The 20149-nt window shown below is 38.9% G+C and overlaps 1 protein-coding gene across 1 annotated transcript in view; it reads left to right on the top strand.

Annotated features, from left to right (window-relative positions):
* Positions 1-20149, top strand: part of TTN (titin) — a 279002-nt gene that overhangs the window by 13779 nt on the left and 245074 nt on the right. Inside the window, exons 10-31 of the mRNA XM_082841571.1 lie at positions 1647-1784; positions 2280-2417; positions 5676-5969; positions 6066-6188; positions 7385-7666; positions 7927-7992; positions 8706-8964; positions 9181-9241; positions 9354-9569; positions 10491-10633; positions 11891-12096; positions 12642-12875; positions 12986-13230; positions 14061-14317; positions 14435-14599; positions 14696-14864; positions 14972-16665; positions 16809-17090; positions 17657-17923; positions 18021-18293; positions 18395-18658; positions 18752-19012. Of these exons, the coding sequence (XP_082697697.1) occupies positions 1647-1784; positions 2280-2417; positions 5676-5969; positions 6066-6188; positions 7385-7666; positions 7927-7992; positions 8706-8964; positions 9181-9241; positions 9354-9569; positions 10491-10633; positions 11891-12096; positions 12642-12875; positions 12986-13230; positions 14061-14317; positions 14435-14599; positions 14696-14864; positions 14972-16665; positions 16809-17090; positions 17657-17923; positions 18021-18293; positions 18395-18658; positions 18752-19012 (6037 nt within the window). The remainder of the gene's footprint in view (positions 1-1646; positions 1785-2279; positions 2418-5675; positions 5970-6065; positions 6189-7384; positions 7667-7926; positions 7993-8705; positions 8965-9180; positions 9242-9353; positions 9570-10490; positions 10634-11890; positions 12097-12641; positions 12876-12985; positions 13231-14060; positions 14318-14434; positions 14600-14695; positions 14865-14971; positions 16666-16808; positions 17091-17656; positions 17924-18020; positions 18294-18394; positions 18659-18751; positions 19013-20149) is intronic.

The following is a 20149-nucleotide window of genomic DNA, read 5'->3' as shown; positions in this document are numbered from 1 at the left end:
AGCCCTTGGTCACTTAAATTGTAACACACAAACTTGACATAGTTGGAAGACATATGCATGCGTATGCCCCTACACACACACATACACACACACACACACACACACACACACACACACCAGCCACGAACACTCCAACTAAATATCAAGGGAAAGTGAGGAATTGCTAGACATCAGAGAAGACCAGTACTTCTTCAAGAAAGTGCCCTAATTCCTGGTTGATGAACAGTGACCCAGAAGTGTTTGCTGCTTTTGTGCTATAGAGCCAAGTTGGAAAAACCCCAGTATCACCAAAATCTACATCTCTCCCATGTATGAAATCGAGCCTTACTGGGTCTAGCAAGAGGCAACTTTTGAATTCTTTCATGTTCAAGTAGATTTCAGTGACATTGAGGTTGTTCCAACTTGGCCAGCCTCTCTTAATCTCAAGCTCTTTGTTGATCCCAGAGCTACTTTTTTAAAAAGATCCAGCTTAGAACACTATATACTTAAAAGGCTGGCCAGAGGTCTTTGGACGAAATTCCCTCTCCTTACAGTGAGTGAGAGACTTTGAAAGGAACCCAAGTTGGCATAATGAAGGGCATAGAAGTCCCTGTTGCCATTGCAATGCTGGTGACTGGCGAGTTCAGTCTAACTGTAGTTGTCTAGCCATTTGCTAGCGGGTGCTCATTAAGTTCCCTAATGTGTCAACATATCTTAAAGATGAGACCTTTTCAGTTTCTAGGACAATTTACTCAGGGGCAGGTAGGCAGAAAAGAAGCCCACTCCTGGGTTTTAAACACAAGCGTAGGCCCTCAAAATGGAACTGTGATAACACCGAACATTCTGTATTCTCTCGAATGTCGAAAGGATATCTTGCCATTTCTCCTGTGCCTTTTGAAACTCAAACCTTCATTTTACTCTGAAAATCAGACAATACAGAAAGCTGAGACAGCAGCTGCATCCGTGGTGGTAGTTGCCGCTGCCAAGCCCACAGTCTTAGAAACAATTCTGGGAGCTCAAGAAGAAAGTGTCACACAACAAGATCAAATGCGTGTAACTCATGAAACGGTGAAAACTTCCTGCTGGTGTGAAATTCACTCTTGTTTCATTCCATTTGCAAGCCACCTACATTTTCATCCTGGGTCTTAATCATCACCTTTTCACCTCCTTCTCTTCTTATGACTCATACAGAAAACTTCAGAATCTCTCAGGAACCTTTTGCTATCTATCTAGCTTTCACTGCCACTTTTCATTCCTAACTTTTTGGACTTCCCTTTGGATTCTTACTAGTATGATATTATAATTCACCTTAATATTTAACATGTTTCTATTGACTACTCCAGTGTCAAAGTCAATTGATAAAATGCAAAATTAGGTATTTTTTATGACTCTATTGTCATAGAGTCATAAAAAATTATGAAAAGAATAAGGTGAGAAAGAGAAGTGCATCCTTTTATTGCTCAACACATTTTTTTCTTTTAGACTGAACTTATTTTGATATTGTTACCAATGAAACAGTATGGATGATCAAAGCAACTCAGATGATAAAATGTCCTTGCATAGGAAGAAATAGTCTTCCTGTCTCAGCTTTGACTTAATTTCTTTTATTAGAGGCTATATGAAATTTAATGACCATTTTCTCATCTTTTTTTTTATCATATGACCAGATAATGAAAGAAACTAGGAAAACAGTGGTACCTAAAGTCATAGTTGCCATGCCCAAAGTCAAAGAACAAGATTTAGTAACAAGAACTAGAGAAGGCATCACTACCAAAAAAGAGCAAGTTCAAATAACTCAGGAAAAGGTGAATACAGATATTCGAGATGGGAAAAGTTTCATCTTTAAACTAATTTCCAGTAAACCATTAACTACAGTGCGATATGAATTATTGATCTGTATTTCCCTTTTTGAATCCCCAACTAAAAACCACATGGTGAATGTATGACTTCTTACCATTACTTTTATCTGCACATTTGATCTTCATTCGTCTGTAACATTTGTAATTCATTTTATTCACCATTATCCTTTGCACGAAGATTGGCATTTTTAGCCTGACTTCTAAAAAGCAATATAAGGAATCATCTGGAGATTTTTTTTTGTAGTTAACGTTTCTAAGGTTTGTGGTTCCCAGTCAGTGTGTACAAACACTGCCCAGTGCAAGTTAACTTCTTTTGTGTAGTTAACCCTGAATAACCTTGTCTTGCATCCCCACTAAGGGGGTGGGGGTGGGGGGAAGTGTCATACCATATGCATCTGAAGCCCTGTACAATTTAAACCTGGATTTTACTATAATAATCAGATGAGAAAGGAAGCTGAGAAAACTGCCTTGTCTACAATAGCAGTTGCAACTGCTAAAGCCAAAGAACAAGAAACAATACTGAGAACTAGAGAAGAAATGGCTGCTAGACAAGAACAAATCCAAGTTACTCATGGAAAGGTGACTATTGCTATTCCAAGTGTGAAATCCCCTATTATAATACATTAACACTAAATCTCATGTGAAATCCCCTATTATAATGCATTCCAAATCTCAGAATTTCTTATGAGACACTATTAACCTGATTTATTTTTAGATGTACAATTGGAAACTAAAAAACTGAATTATTTATTATTGTTAATATTACTACATATTCCTTTCCTCACTTATTTTCCATTTTTTTATTATTAACAGCTAGAGATTCTCCAGAAGTTGATGATTGAGATTGCATGCAGGCTAATTTTAAGATACTCCATGGACATTTAAAAAAAAGTGTTCAAGTAAATAATGACCCTTACTGTCAAAAAGATGTACATTTTGAAGTACAGTATTAAGTATAAATAAATAAATCCAGTATATTACAGTGTAGAGTATGGACTTATTTCAGGAAAAAAACCATAATTTTCATCATGTGAAACTCTACCTTTTTTTCTCCCTGTAAATATCAGATGAGAAAAGAAGCTGAGAAAATTATGGTGCCTGCTGTAGTAGCTCCCACTAAAGCTGAACAAGATGCAATATTAAAATCTAGAGAAGAAATTATCCAACCAGAGTAAATACACATCAACCATAAAAATGTTATTTGTAGCATCTATTTGTGGCTATGAAATTTCCATGAATTTACCTTCTTCCCAGGACTCTATACCCCGGGTGAACTATTTACCTAATTTTATTCTTTATTGCGAATATAGTAATTGGGAATTAGCAACTAGTTTTTCAATTTCTTTAGCGTCATAACTGAGTCCTGTCTGTATTTCCCTCAATGCTGTTTTCTATCTCTACAGCTTTGGGTTTTTTTTTCTAAGACACGATTTAAGATCAGCTTTTTTAACATTTACGTAAGTCTAATGTTGAATGGCATATCAGCCTTCTAGAAGTCTCATTGATGACAGAAATTCCAGTATGTAACATACTTCATGAGTGATTATATTTACATTTTTGTTCTGAATCGCATAAATTTGACTGTCTTATTTTTTTTGTTAAAAATTAGCTTAAAAAAAATTAGCTAAGAGTGGAAGCTCAGGAAATGTCTAGACTCAAAGAAATAGTTACCACTGCAAAATCTGCGAACACTGCCAAGAACTAGAGGAGGATTTGCCATTAAGCAAGAACAAATACATCTTTTTCATGAGGAGGTGAAAACTGATGCTGTGGACGTGACAAGCCTTGTTTCATCCCATTTCATCATCAGCTGTCTTGACTTTTCATCCACAATGAGTCTCTGTGCTCCTGCTGCTCCATTTAATTGCTTAACTGATCAACAGAACATTAGAGACCATTAGATTCAGTCCAGTCCTTCCAGTGCAACAGTCAGCACTTCTAGTTGTGGAAAGTCAGATCAAATAACATTAGAGACCATTAGATTCAGTCCAGTTCTTCCAGTGCAACAGTCAGCACTTCTAGTTGTGGAAAGTCAGATTAAGTAACACTTTTCTTTGTGTCTTCTAAATTAATTCTCAGCTTTAAACTGGTATGAGTTAGGGTCTCCAATTCTAGTCCAATTCTTCTTCCTGATTATCTAGGTTCCAAAAATATGAGGGATATTAGAGTCAGTCCACTAAGAAATAAGAGCAGCTATCAGCATAGATTACTCATTTGTGGCTGTCCATCAATGAGTATATGGGTCCACCAGCATATGTATATAGAGTTGACATATGTTAACTAAGGAAAAACTTATAGATGCTTCCCCAACTTAAAATATCTTACTATAGTTAAGATTCTTTTTTGCGTAAGTTTTAAATTAAGAATAACATTCATATATGTCAGTTAGCAAAGGACAATTTCTTTGAGCTTAAGTTTTCTCATTATTAAAATAAGTAAAATGAAAACTCAAAACTATTTCATAGACTGGTTGAAAGATTCAAATGAGATATAATGTAAATGTAATCATTCTATAAGCAAAGTAATTTATATGTGTGTGTGTGTATATAGTTGAAGGTGTTAACATTTTAAAACATCTATAAAATTAAAGTCAACTAATGGCCTATATGGTTTAAAAAAAGAAACAACCAGAAGAATGAACTTAACCCACCTAATCCTCACATATATTTTGCATTCTTCTAAGATGCAATCTAAAGTGAAAATGGTATCTGCAATTCTTCAAGGCAGATTAGATTGTTTGTGGCTTCCTAGATGGAGAACTGGATGAAGCCTATAATCACTAAAGGCCCAATTTCGTCTCAGAAACACCTCATTTATATCTTAAATGGTTCAGAGAATAATTTTAACAGATATAGAGGTAGCACACTTGAAAAACACTTCAGATGCAATCTAGATTCTATTCACAGCAGCAGAAAAGAAAACTGAACATTAATAAAATATTCCAGCATTCTTTTAAAGAGCACTGATGGACACGGTGATGTGATTTTTGCGCTATGCTGTTTCCAAGTACTGCAGAGAATAATAACATATGAGCTGTATCAACTGGCTTGCTTTCTTTAAAAGAGAAACTCCTTTGCAAAATGTGTTCCCATTTATGATAATCAGATTCATGGAAATGAGAAAACAACATTTCTTTTTCCTTCTTCACTTTAACTTACAATAGTAAATTGAACTTTGCTGTGAAAGATTGTTCTCTTGAATCCAAATATAACACTTTCATTTTCATCACAGTATCTTCATTCGTGTGTTTTAAGAAAGATACTTTCTAATAGATTAAAAAAATTTTATACCTAGGGAATCATAAGTAAATTAATATGTTCCCTGTGTGTTCACAAGTTTTCATGTTATCTTAGATTTGCATGTGACTGTACAATTCTGTAGCAACTGATTTTTCTGGATGGTAGTGTGACAGTATTGAGTGCATTTTTATCATCGCCGTCGTTGCACTGACGCCGGACTAAATGATCGGCAATAAAAATAATCAATGAAGATAACCAGCCCCGAAGTCCTGATTTCACAAGTGCTAATTGACTGTCTGCCATGGACAAAGTACTAGACAAACTCAAAACTTCCTTTCTGTTTTACATACACATTGTGTTGTCCTATGTTGTGTTTATGTGATTTAATGTCTAATCTATTTAAGCAAGGATTCAGAGTGTATCTAACTAGATGTCCATGCATTATAATAATCAATGAAATATTAAATTCGTAAATGCATTTCTAAGTCATATTTCTGGAGACATTAACATAGCTTTGTAACGTAGGTGCCGTCGGCCCATCGTGCCTTTAGACATGACTGACATTACTGAGTATTAATTCTGGAAACCTTGTCTGCAGGTGGGCGTTGGGGAAAAGGCGGAAGCTGTAGCAACAGTGGTTGCTGCAGTAGACCAGGCCCGAGTTCGAGAGCCCAGAGAACCCGGGCATGTTGAAGAAATGTATGCTCAGAAGACCACTTTGGAGTACGAGCACAAGGAACACGTGTCTGCCGCCAAGGTAACTGAGCATCCGCCACGTCCAGCCTCAGAACCCCACATTGTCCCTAAAGCAGTCAAGCCTGGAGTGATCCACGCTCCTTCTGAGACTCATATCACAACTACGGATCAAATGGGAATGCACATATCATCACAGGTGAGTCTGGACCCACTGGCTGCTCCCGGGAAAGCGAGCTTAACTGCTGTGCTCACCTGGTGAACACGGGTATCACTGAGTTCCATTTCCACGCAGATCAAGAAAACTACAGATCTAACAAGTGAAAGATTAGTCCATGTGGATAAACGCCCCCGCACAGCAAGCCCTCACTTTACCGTTTCAAAAATTTCTGTTCCTAAGCCAGAACATGGATTTGAGGTAAGAAGTTAATGAGCTTGACAAAGAAATGTTAGGCTCGAAGGAAGAAAGTATCTAATGGGTGACGTAGGGTATCTTTGCCGAAAGCCGACGTGGGCCTCTTTTTGATGATGTCTGTTTGCTTTCACAGTGGACTCAGAAGCCCCTAAAGTCTGAAACTTGCCCAGCAGGGTGAGCCTAGGCTAGCAGTTGGTTATCTTACACCTCTGAGAAGACACAAATCCATACAGGCTTCTTTCCTTTCACATTTTGTAAAAGATGATGTGTTACGCAGTTCAGTTTTCCTCATTCTGTGAGACATTTCAGAGTAACTTAAATGAGAATTGATACCAATAATAAAGACAGACGTTGAGAAATCATGTGTGCGTATACTCACTGTAGCAAAATGGAGAGGTGGTACTGTGTGGTAGTTGGGCTGGATTGTGGAATCACACAGCCCTGGATAAGTACCCTGGCCCCTGCCCCTTATTAGCTCTGTTATCAGGGGCAAGTTAGTACATGTAAAATCCTTAGCAAGTTGACAGGGCCTAATAACCCTCAGTGTTAGTCACAACTGTTCTTACTTTACACACCCAAGGCATGGAATCTAAACTTTGTACGCTTCAAAGGATTGTAAGGTATGTTTAATACCTACATTTGGGATAGTCTCAAATTACTGAAACCAAATAACCATGGACAGCAATAGAATAAAAAGAGTAAGGAAGCCCTTAAGATACTTTTCTAAGCATCTCTATTTTCACCTTTCACACAGATTTGTGGCCGAAGCCTAAATGTGCTATTTTAAAGTAGTTCTTAGGAATTAACCAAGTATTTAAATTTTTTATTATTTTTGAATTTCCCACCGTCGTATTTTCAAATACAGCTTCATTGGGATGGTTAAGTGAAAATTCATGACCGAGTTTTAGAAGACCTTCAGTCCCTTTATGATAAGAGCATAAAATAAGAAGCTCTAAGTATAACTCTGTAAGAAAGGTTTTCAGATACATTTTAGAAACTGGCAGGAATGACAAGGAGTTTATAACTGGCTTATCTCTGACATTTCATTAACTATAAAAGTGATAATGAGAACAATAAAAAAGGGACCATATAGGAAAGAGACTCAGACTCACCCCAGGAATACTAGTGGCAAAGCAGTTCCGAGTAATGACTGGGATGACAGTTAAGTGACTTTATTTTCTGACTCCGTTTCTATTCAGGCATCAATAGCTGGTAGCGCTATTGCCACGTTACAAAAAGAGTTGTCAGCCACACATTCCGCTCAGAAGGTCACCAAATCCGTGAAGCCACCTACTGTGAAGCCCGCTGAGGCTAGAGTGAGAGCAGAGCCCACCCCTTCACCCCAGTTCCCCTTTGTGGACACACCAGAGACTTTTAAGAGTCAAGCTGACATTGAGGTGAAGAAGGAAGTCGGGGTGAGCATCACTGGTGGCGCAGCCCGTGAAGAGCACTTCGAAGTACTGCACGAGCGTGAAGCCAAGGTTGGTCACCGGAGCGCCCGCTGTCTCTTGATCCATTCCTGTGGAGGACGGCCAGGCGCTTGGCCAGTCTGTGCTACAGAAGTGGTCAGCCAGGTGTCCTGCCTTTCTCCATCACCGTGCTTGCACTTCATTTTATTGAGCATAGTGTGGGTCGGAGCTCTTTTTCTCAAGTTATTTTTATAATTTTGCATATGCTAAGAGCTTATGAGGCGTCCCCTAATTTCCTGAGCATTTTGTAACATCCTTTGTAAAAATTGTAGGTGACAGAAACAGCAAGAATACCTGCACCTGTTGAAATCCCTGTTACGCCACCAACTTTAGTCTCGGTGAGTAAAGTTGATTGTGTTGGATCATATGCATATCTGATCAAATAATTTTCATATATGCAAAGATCAGTTTCTCAAACTGGAAAATTCCACGAGTGCATTTACAAGTACTAATTTTAAGACCACATACTATTTGGCAAGGAGAGGGGGAATTCTGTGTGACAGCCATCAGTCATGTATTCAACAGATTTAATGAGTTTCTCTTATGCGTACAGCACTATCGCAAGACCAGTCTGGCCCTCTTTGAAATCTTTGTCTTTCTGTCAGAGAAGATGTACGTAAATAAGCGTAATGAAATGTAGAAGGTGATAAGCACTTCAACAAAGGGAGCGTCTGGAGGAAAGCTAGATTACGTCCAAGTGAAGGTAGCATGGAAAGCTTTGCTGAAGAGGCAGAGTCTGCTGCTGAGCCTTCAAGCTTCGTTAGGATTTGAATATGTGCAAAACACAGAGGGTACAGAGTTGCCCCATTATATGGTATTAATACAGTTCTACCCTATGAACCTGGAAATGCCTTACATTTATTTCAGATTGGGGATATTCCAATTTCTAAGGGAGTTTCTCTACTAATATTTCTAGAGTCTTGATGTTAAGAAAGCATTTTATGACAATTAGAGTGTGCAAGGTCAAACCACCCCCACATTTGTTACAACACATAGAGATGATTCATGAATATGCACATATATCAATACTTCCTTTTTCTTCTCTCTTTAGGGCTTAAAGAACGTGACTGTTATTGAAGGTGAATCTGTCACCTTCGAGTGCCACATCTCTGGATACCCATCCCCAAAAGTGACATGGTACAGGGAAGACTACCAAATAGAAAGCTCCATTGATTTCCAGATAACCTTCCAGAGTGGAATTGCTCGTCTTATGATTCGTGAAGCCTTTGCAGAAGACAGTGGGCGATTTACTTGCAGTGCTGTGAACGAGGCTGGGACTGTCAGCACATCCTGCTATCTAGCTGTGCAAGGTCAGTGGCCACACCCCCACCAACCTTCCACACATGCCATCGCTGTTGCCTGACACTTCTTTTCACCATACGGTGTCTGCACACCTCGTAATGGAGCGCCCTTTTGGAATTGAGGGGTTGATTATGGGGTCAACTTAACTGTGATGCTAAGCAGAGGTCACTAATGAAACAAACTAAATATCTGACTTAACAAGAGAAACTTCTGTCTTCTTGTAGTGTCAGAAGAGTTTGAAAAGGAAACAGCTGTGGCTGAGAAAATTACCACCGAAGAGAAACGGTAACACGCTTTTTGCTAATGAGTTTTGTTGTAGTACCGTTCTGCTTTTTCATTCCTTTCGTACTGGCAAATTGCAGTCCAGAAGCTAATATGAAGGGAATTCTCTTTCCAGCTTTGTGGAATCAAGGGATGTGATAATGACAGACACTAGCATCACAGAGGAACCAGCAGGGCCTGGAGAACCTGCCGCTCCTTTCTTTATTACAAAACCAGTGGTACAGAAACTGGTAGAAGGCGGGAGCATTGTATTTGAATGCCAGGTTGACGGCAACCCAAAGCCCCACGTCTACTGGAAGAAGTCCGGTGTTCCTCTAACCACTGGATACAGGTATTTTTATGGCTGAATGATAGAGTTCTCTGTGATTTGTCTGATATGTACATGAAGCCAAGAGAGAAGTAGAATTTACCTACCCCACCATCCCTCAAAGGTAGACTCTTGTTATGGAGCCTTCATAGTGCACTTTGAGGTATCTTCATGTTTTCACATGAAGTCTTATTGAGAAACAAAGCTCTGTGACAAAAGTGGATGGAAGATGCATTTCTTTATATTCTATTTTGATTCACTTATAGTGCTAGTGAAATGGAGAAAATGGTGTGGATTTTTACACACACAACATATTCTTCTAGAAGGGATTGGAAAACAACTTTCAGTAAAAATGCTTAGTAATTAAGGCACTAAAAGATAAAAGAAAAAGGGTCATGTAATGAAGAAGAAAGCTAGTTATACATGAAAATCTATGCTAATAAATTTGCTGCAATTGAACATAAAATTAGGTTTGAATTTCCCGCAACTTAAACAATCTAAAAATGTAGCCATCGTATCTTGAGAATAAATATAGTGTACCAAAGGCTTCATATTGAAATGTTTAAAGGAATTTATTGTTTTGATTATTCATTTGATCTTCACATAAAACAATGAACAAAATAATGAGCAAAGAGAAATACCTAAGTGTTTAAATGGCCTCATCATTTGCTAACATAAACACTGAAGCCCCTTATTTCCATACAGTTGATTCTAGTAGTATTATAGTCTATTATCTATTTTAAAGAATATATTACTATTATTTAAAATGAAAATTTTAACTTGCTTGGCCCGCATTACTCATGCTTATGCATTTTGCTCAATTTTCAGCAATCTTATATTCTATGGTGGAGTTTAGTCCCATGTTTAGGATCATTGAATTTTATACCACAGATCCACATGAGGGTTACTTATGGCTGAATTTTTTGTTTGTTCATTTCCATAAAGATACAAAGTGAGTTACAACAAACAAACTGGCGAGTGCAAACTGGTGATTTCGATGACGTTTGCCGATGATGCTGGAGAATACACTATTGTTATTCGTAATAAGCATGGAGAAACTTCTGCATCTGCCTCCTTGCTTGAAGAAGGTGAGCGCAATTCTAAGCGGTTCCGTGTGCACAGTAAGAATGGAAATGCAGGGAAGTAGCAGTGCCGTGTGGTTGTCAAAAGGCCTGTTGCTATATCCTGGTTCTGATACTGGCTGTGTCCCCATCTGACCCATCTCTTGGCCTCAGCTGTATAGGAAATGTTTTAGATCACACAGCCTCCAAAGCCATACCAGTGCTAAACTTCGAAGGTTCTAACAATAGTTTCTTTTCGGTACATTTATTTCTAAGCATATAATGCCTTTGAAAATGCAGGGATTCTAAATCCAGTTGCCTTCCAGATCCAGACAGATATTAGTGATCTCAAGGCAGACAGTGGCAAACTGGAGAGAGTATACGCCCTGCCTCAAGGGGGCAGTAGCTCCCCAACTCCAGTACATTGTTGCCAGGCATGCAGTATCAGGCTCAGTGTTGCTAGAGCTTACGATATTTTTTTTTAAACATCTTTATTGGAGTATAATTGCTTTACAGTGGTGTGTTAGTTTCTGCTGTATAACAAAGTGAATCAGCTATACATATACATACATACCCATAATTCCTCCCTCTTGCGTCTCCCTCCCACCCTCCCTACCCCACCCTTCTAGGTGGACATAAAGCACCGAGCTGATCTCCCTGTGCTATGCGGCTGCTTCCCACTAGCTATCTACTTTACATTTACATTACATTTACATTTGGTAGCATATATATGTCCATGCCATGAAGCTTCTGATGTTTTAAAGAAAAGCTAGAAATCAGGATTTTCAATATTTATAAGTAATTTGAAAAAAAAAAGTGTAATAACATTTAGGTTAAACAAAATGTATCTGTGGGTCTCCGTTATCTTTGCCTAGATGTTCACATTTATAGTGGACCATCCATGTTCTGTCTCATTTGAGCTGCACAAAACTCCTTAGGGTTAGGATATTATCCCCATTTGGCAAAGCACTCAAGACCCAGGAAGATAAATGAATTGCCAAAAGCCACATGGCAAATTAGGAAGACCTCTAGGGTTGATCCCAAAGGACTGACTACTAATATAAAATTCTTTCTACAATAGTAGTGGCTGCCTTGACTTCTTAACGTAAGTTTGGGTTTGAAATTCAATCTAATTAGTCTATACTGAGCACTTTGATAGTAAAAGTTGGCAGATCTGGCTTTTGGTTATCAACTTTCCGTGGTGTAGGACTTGCTTGAATGAACAGTGGCATGGAGGCTTTTTCATAAGAACATTAAAAATTAACTTATGTTCTTAACTCCTAGCTGATTATGAGTCACTGATGAAGTCCCAGCAAGAAATGCTTTACCAGACACAAATGCCTGCATTTGTGCAAGAACCTAAAGTTGGAGAAATAGCACCTGGCTATGTATACTCTGAATATGAAAAAGAGTATGAAAAAGAGCAAGCCTTAATTAGGAAGAAAATGGCCAAAGATACTGTAATGGTCAGAACTTTTGTGGAAGACCAGGTGAGTAAAACAATAATGACCAAGTAAGTCACTTCATACAGTATACTTTCCTCCCACAATGCCCCTCTTTTTGTTTGATATTTTCATTTTCAAGTGATAGGTCAGGGTTAGACTACTATAAACATGTCCAGGTTCACTGCTGACGAGGTTCCTTAATCTTCATAACATGTTGCACACATGACTTTAGAAATAGGAATTACATATAAGCAGGAAAAACAAATACTAGCACAACCAAGTTCATTACTGCCAACATTTTTTCATCGGTAGGATGAACATCGCATATATAACCCATACTCTTAGAATGTCATTGACCCAAGACACCACAGCATGAACTGACAAAGATGACTGGAATGCAGATTTAAAAACAAAACAATGACCCATCTAATTCTCACTGAAAAACAAACAAGCAAAAACAAAAGCCTTCTAGATTTTTCTTCCAGTTAAAAATTTGAATCAAACCTTATCTCTGAAATGAATACTCTTATGGAATTTCTATCAGTCGGCATATATCTTTTTAATAAACTGTCGTCTTTTTCACTGCGTAGGAATTCCATATTTCTTCCTTTGAAGAGAGACTTATTAAAGAAATTGAATACAGAATAATAAAGACTACATTAGAAGAACTTCTTGAAGAAGACGGAGAAGAAAAGATGGCAGTTGACATTTCTGAATCTGAAGCCGTTGAAGCAGGATTTGATTTAAGAGTCAAGAATTACAGAATTCTTGAAGGGATGGGTGTTACTTTTCATTGCAAGATGTCTGGGTATCCATCACCCAAGGTAAAATATAAACATTGATCATACCTCCATGCTACAATAAAGACATGAATAGGTTACAGTATAACCATTTTCTCTAAATTATATTGACATATGCATGATATTATTTGCAGATTGCATGGTACAAAGATGGCAAGCGCATCAGACATGGAGAGAGATACCATATGGACTTTCTACAAGATGGCAGAGCTAGTCTGCGCATACCTGTTGTTCTTCCGGAAGATGAAGGCATCTATACCGCGTTTGCCAGCAATATTAAAGGAAATGCAATTTGCTCAGGGAAACTGTATGTGGAGCCCGCTGCGCCACTTAGTGCTCCGACTTACATGCCCACACCAGAGCCAGTGAGCAGAATCAGGTAGACTCGTGATAATTTGTGTTGACTAGTATTGAAATTGTTTAAAACACCAAATATCTCTGTAGCAAATTGCTGTTGTGTGGCAGAAAAAATTGAAGGCTGAGATAGCACAGAAATTTGCCATGTGCAATACCGGCAGTTGCCCAGTTTTTATTTCTTGCCCCTACGTAAGCTGAGAAAAGCATTTTCATTGTGGAGCATATTATTTATTTTGCCAGTGCTGTAGCTAACGTAGTGAAAGCTGTAAAGGTGTATTTGACATCAGATTTTACATACGTTACCCTAATTTATACAACAACCTTGCCTTGGAGGGATTATCATTGCTATTTTGGAAGTGGGAACACTCAGCTTCCCTGACCCTGTGAAAATTGCCTTAGTTCACCCAGCCTGCGTGGTGGTGTCAGCACTGGAAATCCTATCCAAGCCGATCTGGCTGTAGTATATAGATGGAGTTTGGGATTTTTTCAAATATAACTTCTATGTTCTTCTTCTTCTGGGATAAAGAAGTATATTTTTCTTTTTCCATAAATGTATTCCCGTGGTTGTTTAAGCAACCAGCATTTATTGAAATATTTTGGTAGTTGAACCAAAAAGGTTCGGTAACTAACTAAACCCAGTGGTGAGGGAGAGACAGCATTAAGGACCATTCTAAATGAACAGCATAGCTTTGGAGGCAATAATAATGTATTCTGTTTTGGATCCCAGCAAGTTTGAGGTACCTTTTAATATGTACACAAAGTAAATTCTAAAATAACATTAAGAAAGAGCTTTGTCTTGCTGAGTTTTCTCTATGCCTCATGAAAATATTCTGCTTTGCCTTTCTTTTTCAGGTCCATCTCTCCACGTTCAGTGAGCAGATCTCCGATACGCATGTCCCCTGCACGGATGTCCCCTCTACGGATGTCCCCTGCACGGATGTCCCCCGGACGTAGGCTGGAGGAAACAGATGAGTCACAGCTTGAGAGACTGTATAAGCCAGTCTTTGTGTTGAAACCTACTTCTTTCAAATGCTTAGAAGGACAGACTGCCAGATTTGACTTAAAGGTCGTGGGTCGACCTATGCCAGAGACCTTCTGGTTTCATGACGGTAAGTATAAGTTTCTGCTCATAAATCATTAAACACAAAAATAAGCTTATATATGTGCCTAACAATTTAAAAATAACTATTTTAACATGTTTTCTTTTTTACTCTATTTTTTTACAGGTCAGCAAATTGTCAATGACTATACCCATAAAGTAGTCATTAAAGAAGATGGTACCCAATCACTAATTATTGTCCCTGCAACACCCAGTGATTCTGGAGAATGGACTGTGGTTGCCCAAAACAGGGCAGGAAAATCATCAATTTCAGTGATTTTAACCGTGGAAGGTATTTGCTCTGAAGATTAAAAAAGAAATTACCTTATCACCTGGGTTATAAACAGGTAGTTCAGCCCTACTCAGAATCATGACCTTTCTCTTTCAGCTGTGGAACATCAGGTAAAACCAGTGTTTGTGGAAAAACTGAAAAATCTCAACATAAAGGAAGGTTCCCGACTTGAAATGAAAGTCAGAGCTACGGGTAACCCCAACCCTGACATCATATGGTTGAAAAACAGTGAGATCATTGTACCTCATAAATATCCAAAAATCAGGTAAGTTTGCTTGAAAAATAATAAACCTAAGCTCATTACACAAATCCAGTAACCAAGGAAGCCACAACTACTTCTGTACTGATGATTAATTTTCCCACTTTTAATAGAATCGAAGGAGCCAAGGGAGAAGCTGCCCTTAAAATTGACTCCACTGTCAGCCAAGACTCTGCCTGGTACACTGCCACTGCCATTAATAAGGCTGGCCGAGACACTACAAGATGCAAAGTAAATGTTGAAGTTGAGTTTGCAGAGCCTGAGCCAGAGAGAAAATTAATCATCCCACGAGGGACATATAGAGCAAAGGAGATTGCAGCCCCAGAACTGGAGCCCCTCCATTTGCGATATGGTCAAGAGCAATGGGAAGAGGGTGACCTCTATGACAAAGAGAAACAACAGAAACCATTCTTCAAGAAAAAACTCACTTCCTTAAGACTCAAGCGCTTTGGGCCTGCCCACTTTGAATGCAGGCTAACACCAATTGGTGACCCAACGATGGTGGTGGAATGGCTCCATGATGGAAAGCCACTGGAAGCTGCCAACAGGCTCCGTATGATCAATGAATTTGGGTATTGCAGCCTTGATTATGGAGTTGCATATTCCAGAGACAGTGGTATCATTACTTGCAGAGCTACTAACAAATACGGAACAGATCACACATCTGCTACCCTTATTGTCAAAGACGAGAAGAGTCTCGTGGAAGAATCTCAATTGCCTGAGGGGAGGAAAGGCTTACAGAGAATTGAAGAATTAGAGCGGATGGCTCATGAAGGTGCCCTTACAAGTGTGACAACCGATCAAAAGGAGAAGCAAAAGCCAGACATCGTCTTGTTCCCAGAGCCAGCAAGAGTACTTGAAGGGGAGACCGCCAGATTCCGTTGCCGAGTGACAGGCTACCCTCAGCCCAAAGTCAACTGGTACCTCAATGGGCAGCTCATCCGCAAAAGCAAAAGGTTCAGAGTTCGCTACGATGGCATTCATTATCTGGACATCGTGGACTGCAAATCATATGATACGGGTGAAGTCAAGGTCACTGCAGAAAACCCTGAAGGTGTGATAGAGCATAAAGTGAAGCTTGAGATCCAACAGAGGGAAGATTTTAGGTCTGTCCTTAGGCGAGCCCCAGAGCCAAAGCCTGAGTTTCACGTACATGAACCTGGAAAACTTCAGTTCGAAGTACAAAAGGTGGACAGACCTGCTGACACCACTGAAACTAAGGAAATTGTGAGGTTGAAAAGGGCTGAAAGAATTACCCATGAAAAAGTGCCTGAAGAGTCAGAAGAGCTGCGTAGTAAGTTCAAGCGCAGGACTGAGGAAGGCTATTATGAAGCCATTACTGCTGTGGAGCTCAAGTCTCGTAAGAAGGATGAATCCTATGAAGAACTTCTAAGGAAGACAAAAGATGAACTCCTCCACTGGACCAAAGAGTTAACTGAAGAGGAGAAGAAAGCCCTTGCCGAAGAAGGCAAAATCACTATTCCAACTTTTAAACCTGATAAAATTGAACTAAGTCCTAGTATGGAGGCTCCTAAAATCTTTGAAAGAATCCAAAGCCAAACAGTGGGCCACGGATCAGATGTACACTTCCGGGTCAGAGTGGTGGGGAAACCAGATCCTGAATGTGAGTGGTACAAAAACGGTGTAAAGATTGAGCGCTCTGACCGAATCTACTGGTACTGGCCTGAAGACAATGTCTGTGAGCTGGTCATAAGAGATGTGACGGCTGAGGACTCTGCCAGCATCATGGTAAAAGCCATCAATATAGCTGGGGAAACCTCAAGTCACGCATTCTTACTCGTCCAGGGTAATTTGAATTTCTTTCATTTGATGGGTCTGTTTCTATTTATCCATGAATATCCAGTAGTGTGTTTCTTTTTATTTTCTTTTCCCATTATCCGAATTGTGAATTTAATTTAATGGGCTTTTTTTTTTTCCTTTTTCTTATAGCCAAGCAATTGATCACTTTCACACAGGAATTACAAGATGTTGTTGCTAAGGAAAAAGACACCATGGCAACATTTGAATGTGAAACCTCAGAGCCATTTGTCAAAGTGAAATGGTATAAGGATGGCGTGGAGGTTCACACGGGAGATAAATATAGGATGCTCTCTGACAGGAAAGTTCACTTCCTCTCCGTCCTGACAGTTGACACATCTGATGCTGAAGACTATAGCTGTGTACTTGCCGAAGATGAAAACGTAAAAACAACGGCTAAACTTATTGTCGAAGGTAGTAATTAATGATTTCATTCCTAAGTTTTAAAGTCACCCTTAGTATGTGATAAAGTTAGCTATGCAATTTTCACTTCATAAAACGAATTACTTGGGAATTAAATATAAGTTCCATAGCAAGACTCATGAATTTATACTGGTAATTAAGAATATTGACAATTTGGATTTTTAATTTTTTATTTTTTTGGCCTCACTGTGCTGTATGTGGGATCTTAGTTCCCCGACCAGGAATCGAACCCGCACCCTTGGCAGTGAAAGCGCTGAGTCCTAACCACTGGACCACCAGGGAATTCCTGAAAATTTGGATTTTGAAAAGCAAGGTCATTCTGATATCTTGCTTTTAAATTTTTTATTGAAATATAATTCTGTGCTTTAAAAATAATTTTTAAATTAAGTAACTCCTTTTAATTGACAATTTATTTCTCAGTCCAGCAGTTAGATATTAAGAATATTCCTGATAGTATGAGGCGGGGGGAATAAGAGATTTACAAGGAATTTTCTCTGTCCTAAGTCTAGATGCATAACTCTCCAGGGAAATTAACTTCTCCTTCTCTTATGCCTCAGGTGCAGTCATTGAGTTTGTGAAAGAACTTCAGGACATAGAAGTTTCAGAATCATTTTCAGGAGAGTTAGAGTGCATTATAACCCCGGAAAATATAGAAGGCAAATGGTATCATAATGATGTGGAGCTTAAATCCAATGGCAAGTACACAATTACATCTCGCCGTGGACGTCAGAACCTCACAGTCAAGGATGTGACCAAAGAGGACCAGGGAGAATACAGCTTTGTTGTCGACGGGAAAAAGACAACCTGTAAACTAAAGATGAAACGTAAGCCTTCCCCTTCCTGTCAGCCTGCAGTGAGTATCACTATGGCTTATTGATAATAAATAATCATAACATTCTTCTTTCTCCCCATGTTTCACAGCCCGCCCCGTTGCTATCCTACAAGGACTCAGTGATCAAAAAGTCTGCGAGGGTGACATTGTTCAGCTTGAAGTTAAAGTCTCCTTAGAGAAGGTGGAAGGTGTCTGGATGAAGGATGGCGAAGAAGTGCAGCCGGGCGACAGGGTTCACATTGTGATAGACAAGCAGTCACACATGCTGCTTATTGAAGACATGACTAAGGAGGATGCTGGACATTACTCCTTCACCATTCCTGCCCTTGGACTGTCAACCAGTGGGCGCGTCTCTGTCTACAGTGAGTGCGACTTACATAGTCTTGTTGTATGCTGTCAAGTGAGCACACGTTTCCAACAAAATTTGTATTCACAATTCTTTTGTGTGTGTGTGCTTTTGCAGGTGTTGATGTGATAACACCTCTAAAAGACATTAACGTGCTTGAGGGCACCAAGGCTGTGCTCGAATGTAAGGTCTCAGTCCCTGATGTGACTTCTGTTAAGTGGTACTTAAATGATGAACAAATCAAGCCTGATGATCGCGTGCATGCCATTGTCAAAGGCACTAAGCAGCGGCTTGTGATCAACCGGACCTATGCTTCAGATGAAGGTCCTTACAAGCTGATGGTTGGCAGAGTTGAAACCAGCTGTGATCTTTCTGTAGAAAGTAAGAATTGTTCCATGTCACTTAGTATTGTTTTAAGCATTCTGTTTTCCCAATATAATAGTAACCAAGTGATTATTTTATTTTTCCCCCCAGAAATTAAAATTATCAGAGGTCTTCACGACCTTACCTGTACAGAGACCCAAAATGTGGTCTTGGAAGTTGAACTGTCCCACTCAGGAATTGATGTCTTGTGGAATTTTAAGGACAAGGAAATCCATCCCAGTTCTAAATATAAAATTGAAGCTCATGGAAAAATATATAAGTTGACGGTTCTAAATATGATGAAAGACGATGAAGGAGAATATATATTTTATGCTGGAGAAAATATGACATCTGGAAAACTTATCGTGGCAGGTCAGTACATTTATCATTTAACCTAAGTTCTTAGGTTAAAGAACTTAGGTTAAACCTTAAACCTAAGTAGGGCAGTTGTTCTAACTTAAGAAATCATTGCCCATTTCCTCCCAAATTCCCACCAGTTTCCCACTTCCTTGCCTCTGCTTCTGCTGTTCTCAAAACCAATAATACCCTTGACACTATTCCCATCAGCCTAAATCCCAAATGTTCTTCCAGAAAGTCGTAGCTCAAATGCCATCTCCTCTGTGAAGCCTTCCTTGATCTTCCCATTTGTAGAAGATCTTAATCCTCCAACCTCAGGATCACTTTATGTGTGTTTCTTTCATGACCCTGACTCATATACTTGTTTTATTCCCCGTTTCTTCTTCCCACACCTGAGTAGATGCTCCCCAAATGTGGAATTGCTTCTTTCTCATCTTTGTATAGTCCAATACGTTGCACATGATAGATTGATGAGTTAACGTTTGGACTGAGTTTTATTTAAACTCTCCTACTGTAAAGATGTATTTCTTTTTTTTATTGCTCTTGTTTCTTTCATTTTTGTTTTCTTTGTTCCCTTTATACTTTATAATGAATATTTTAAAAATATACCTCAATATATGTGTCTGTGTGTCTCTTGTGAAATGAAGTAGGCCATTCTCAGCAGAAGCCACCAGCTTAAAAATGAAGAATCAAAAGTCTAAGCCAACTGTCAAGAAAAAACTAGGCATCATCATTAATTTGTTTGGTACATAACAATTTAGGTTTTGAGGAGACTAAATTGTGCAATCTGTGGTATATAAGCAAGTCAAATGGGAATAGTGTCTTCTCTGGTACGAAAATTTCATGGTTTATACTTTATTACATTATAAGATTTCCTCAAGGATTTGGCCATGAAAAAAACTTCTGAAACAGAATTTTAGATTCTGCACTTTGATATGTTTAATATAAATTACATGTTTTTAAATGTGTGGAAACAAGAAAAAACTATGAGCCTCTATGTGATTTCACCCAACATTTTTAAAGTACCTGCCATTGGCCAGGCGCTGCTAGGAACTCAGGATACAAAAATGAATACGGCATGATATTTTTTTTTGAGGAATTCACAATATAGAGAGGGACAGATACATTAGCAACTAACTTGATGAAGGAGTG

Source organism: Leucopleurus acutus (genome assembly GCF_964270905.1).
Source record: "Leucopleurus acutus genome assembly, chromosome: 6".
NCBI lineage: Eukaryota > Metazoa > Chordata > Mammalia > Artiodactyla > Delphinidae > Leucopleurus > Leucopleurus acutus.
This window is presented reverse-complemented; position numbering and strand designations above follow the sequence as displayed.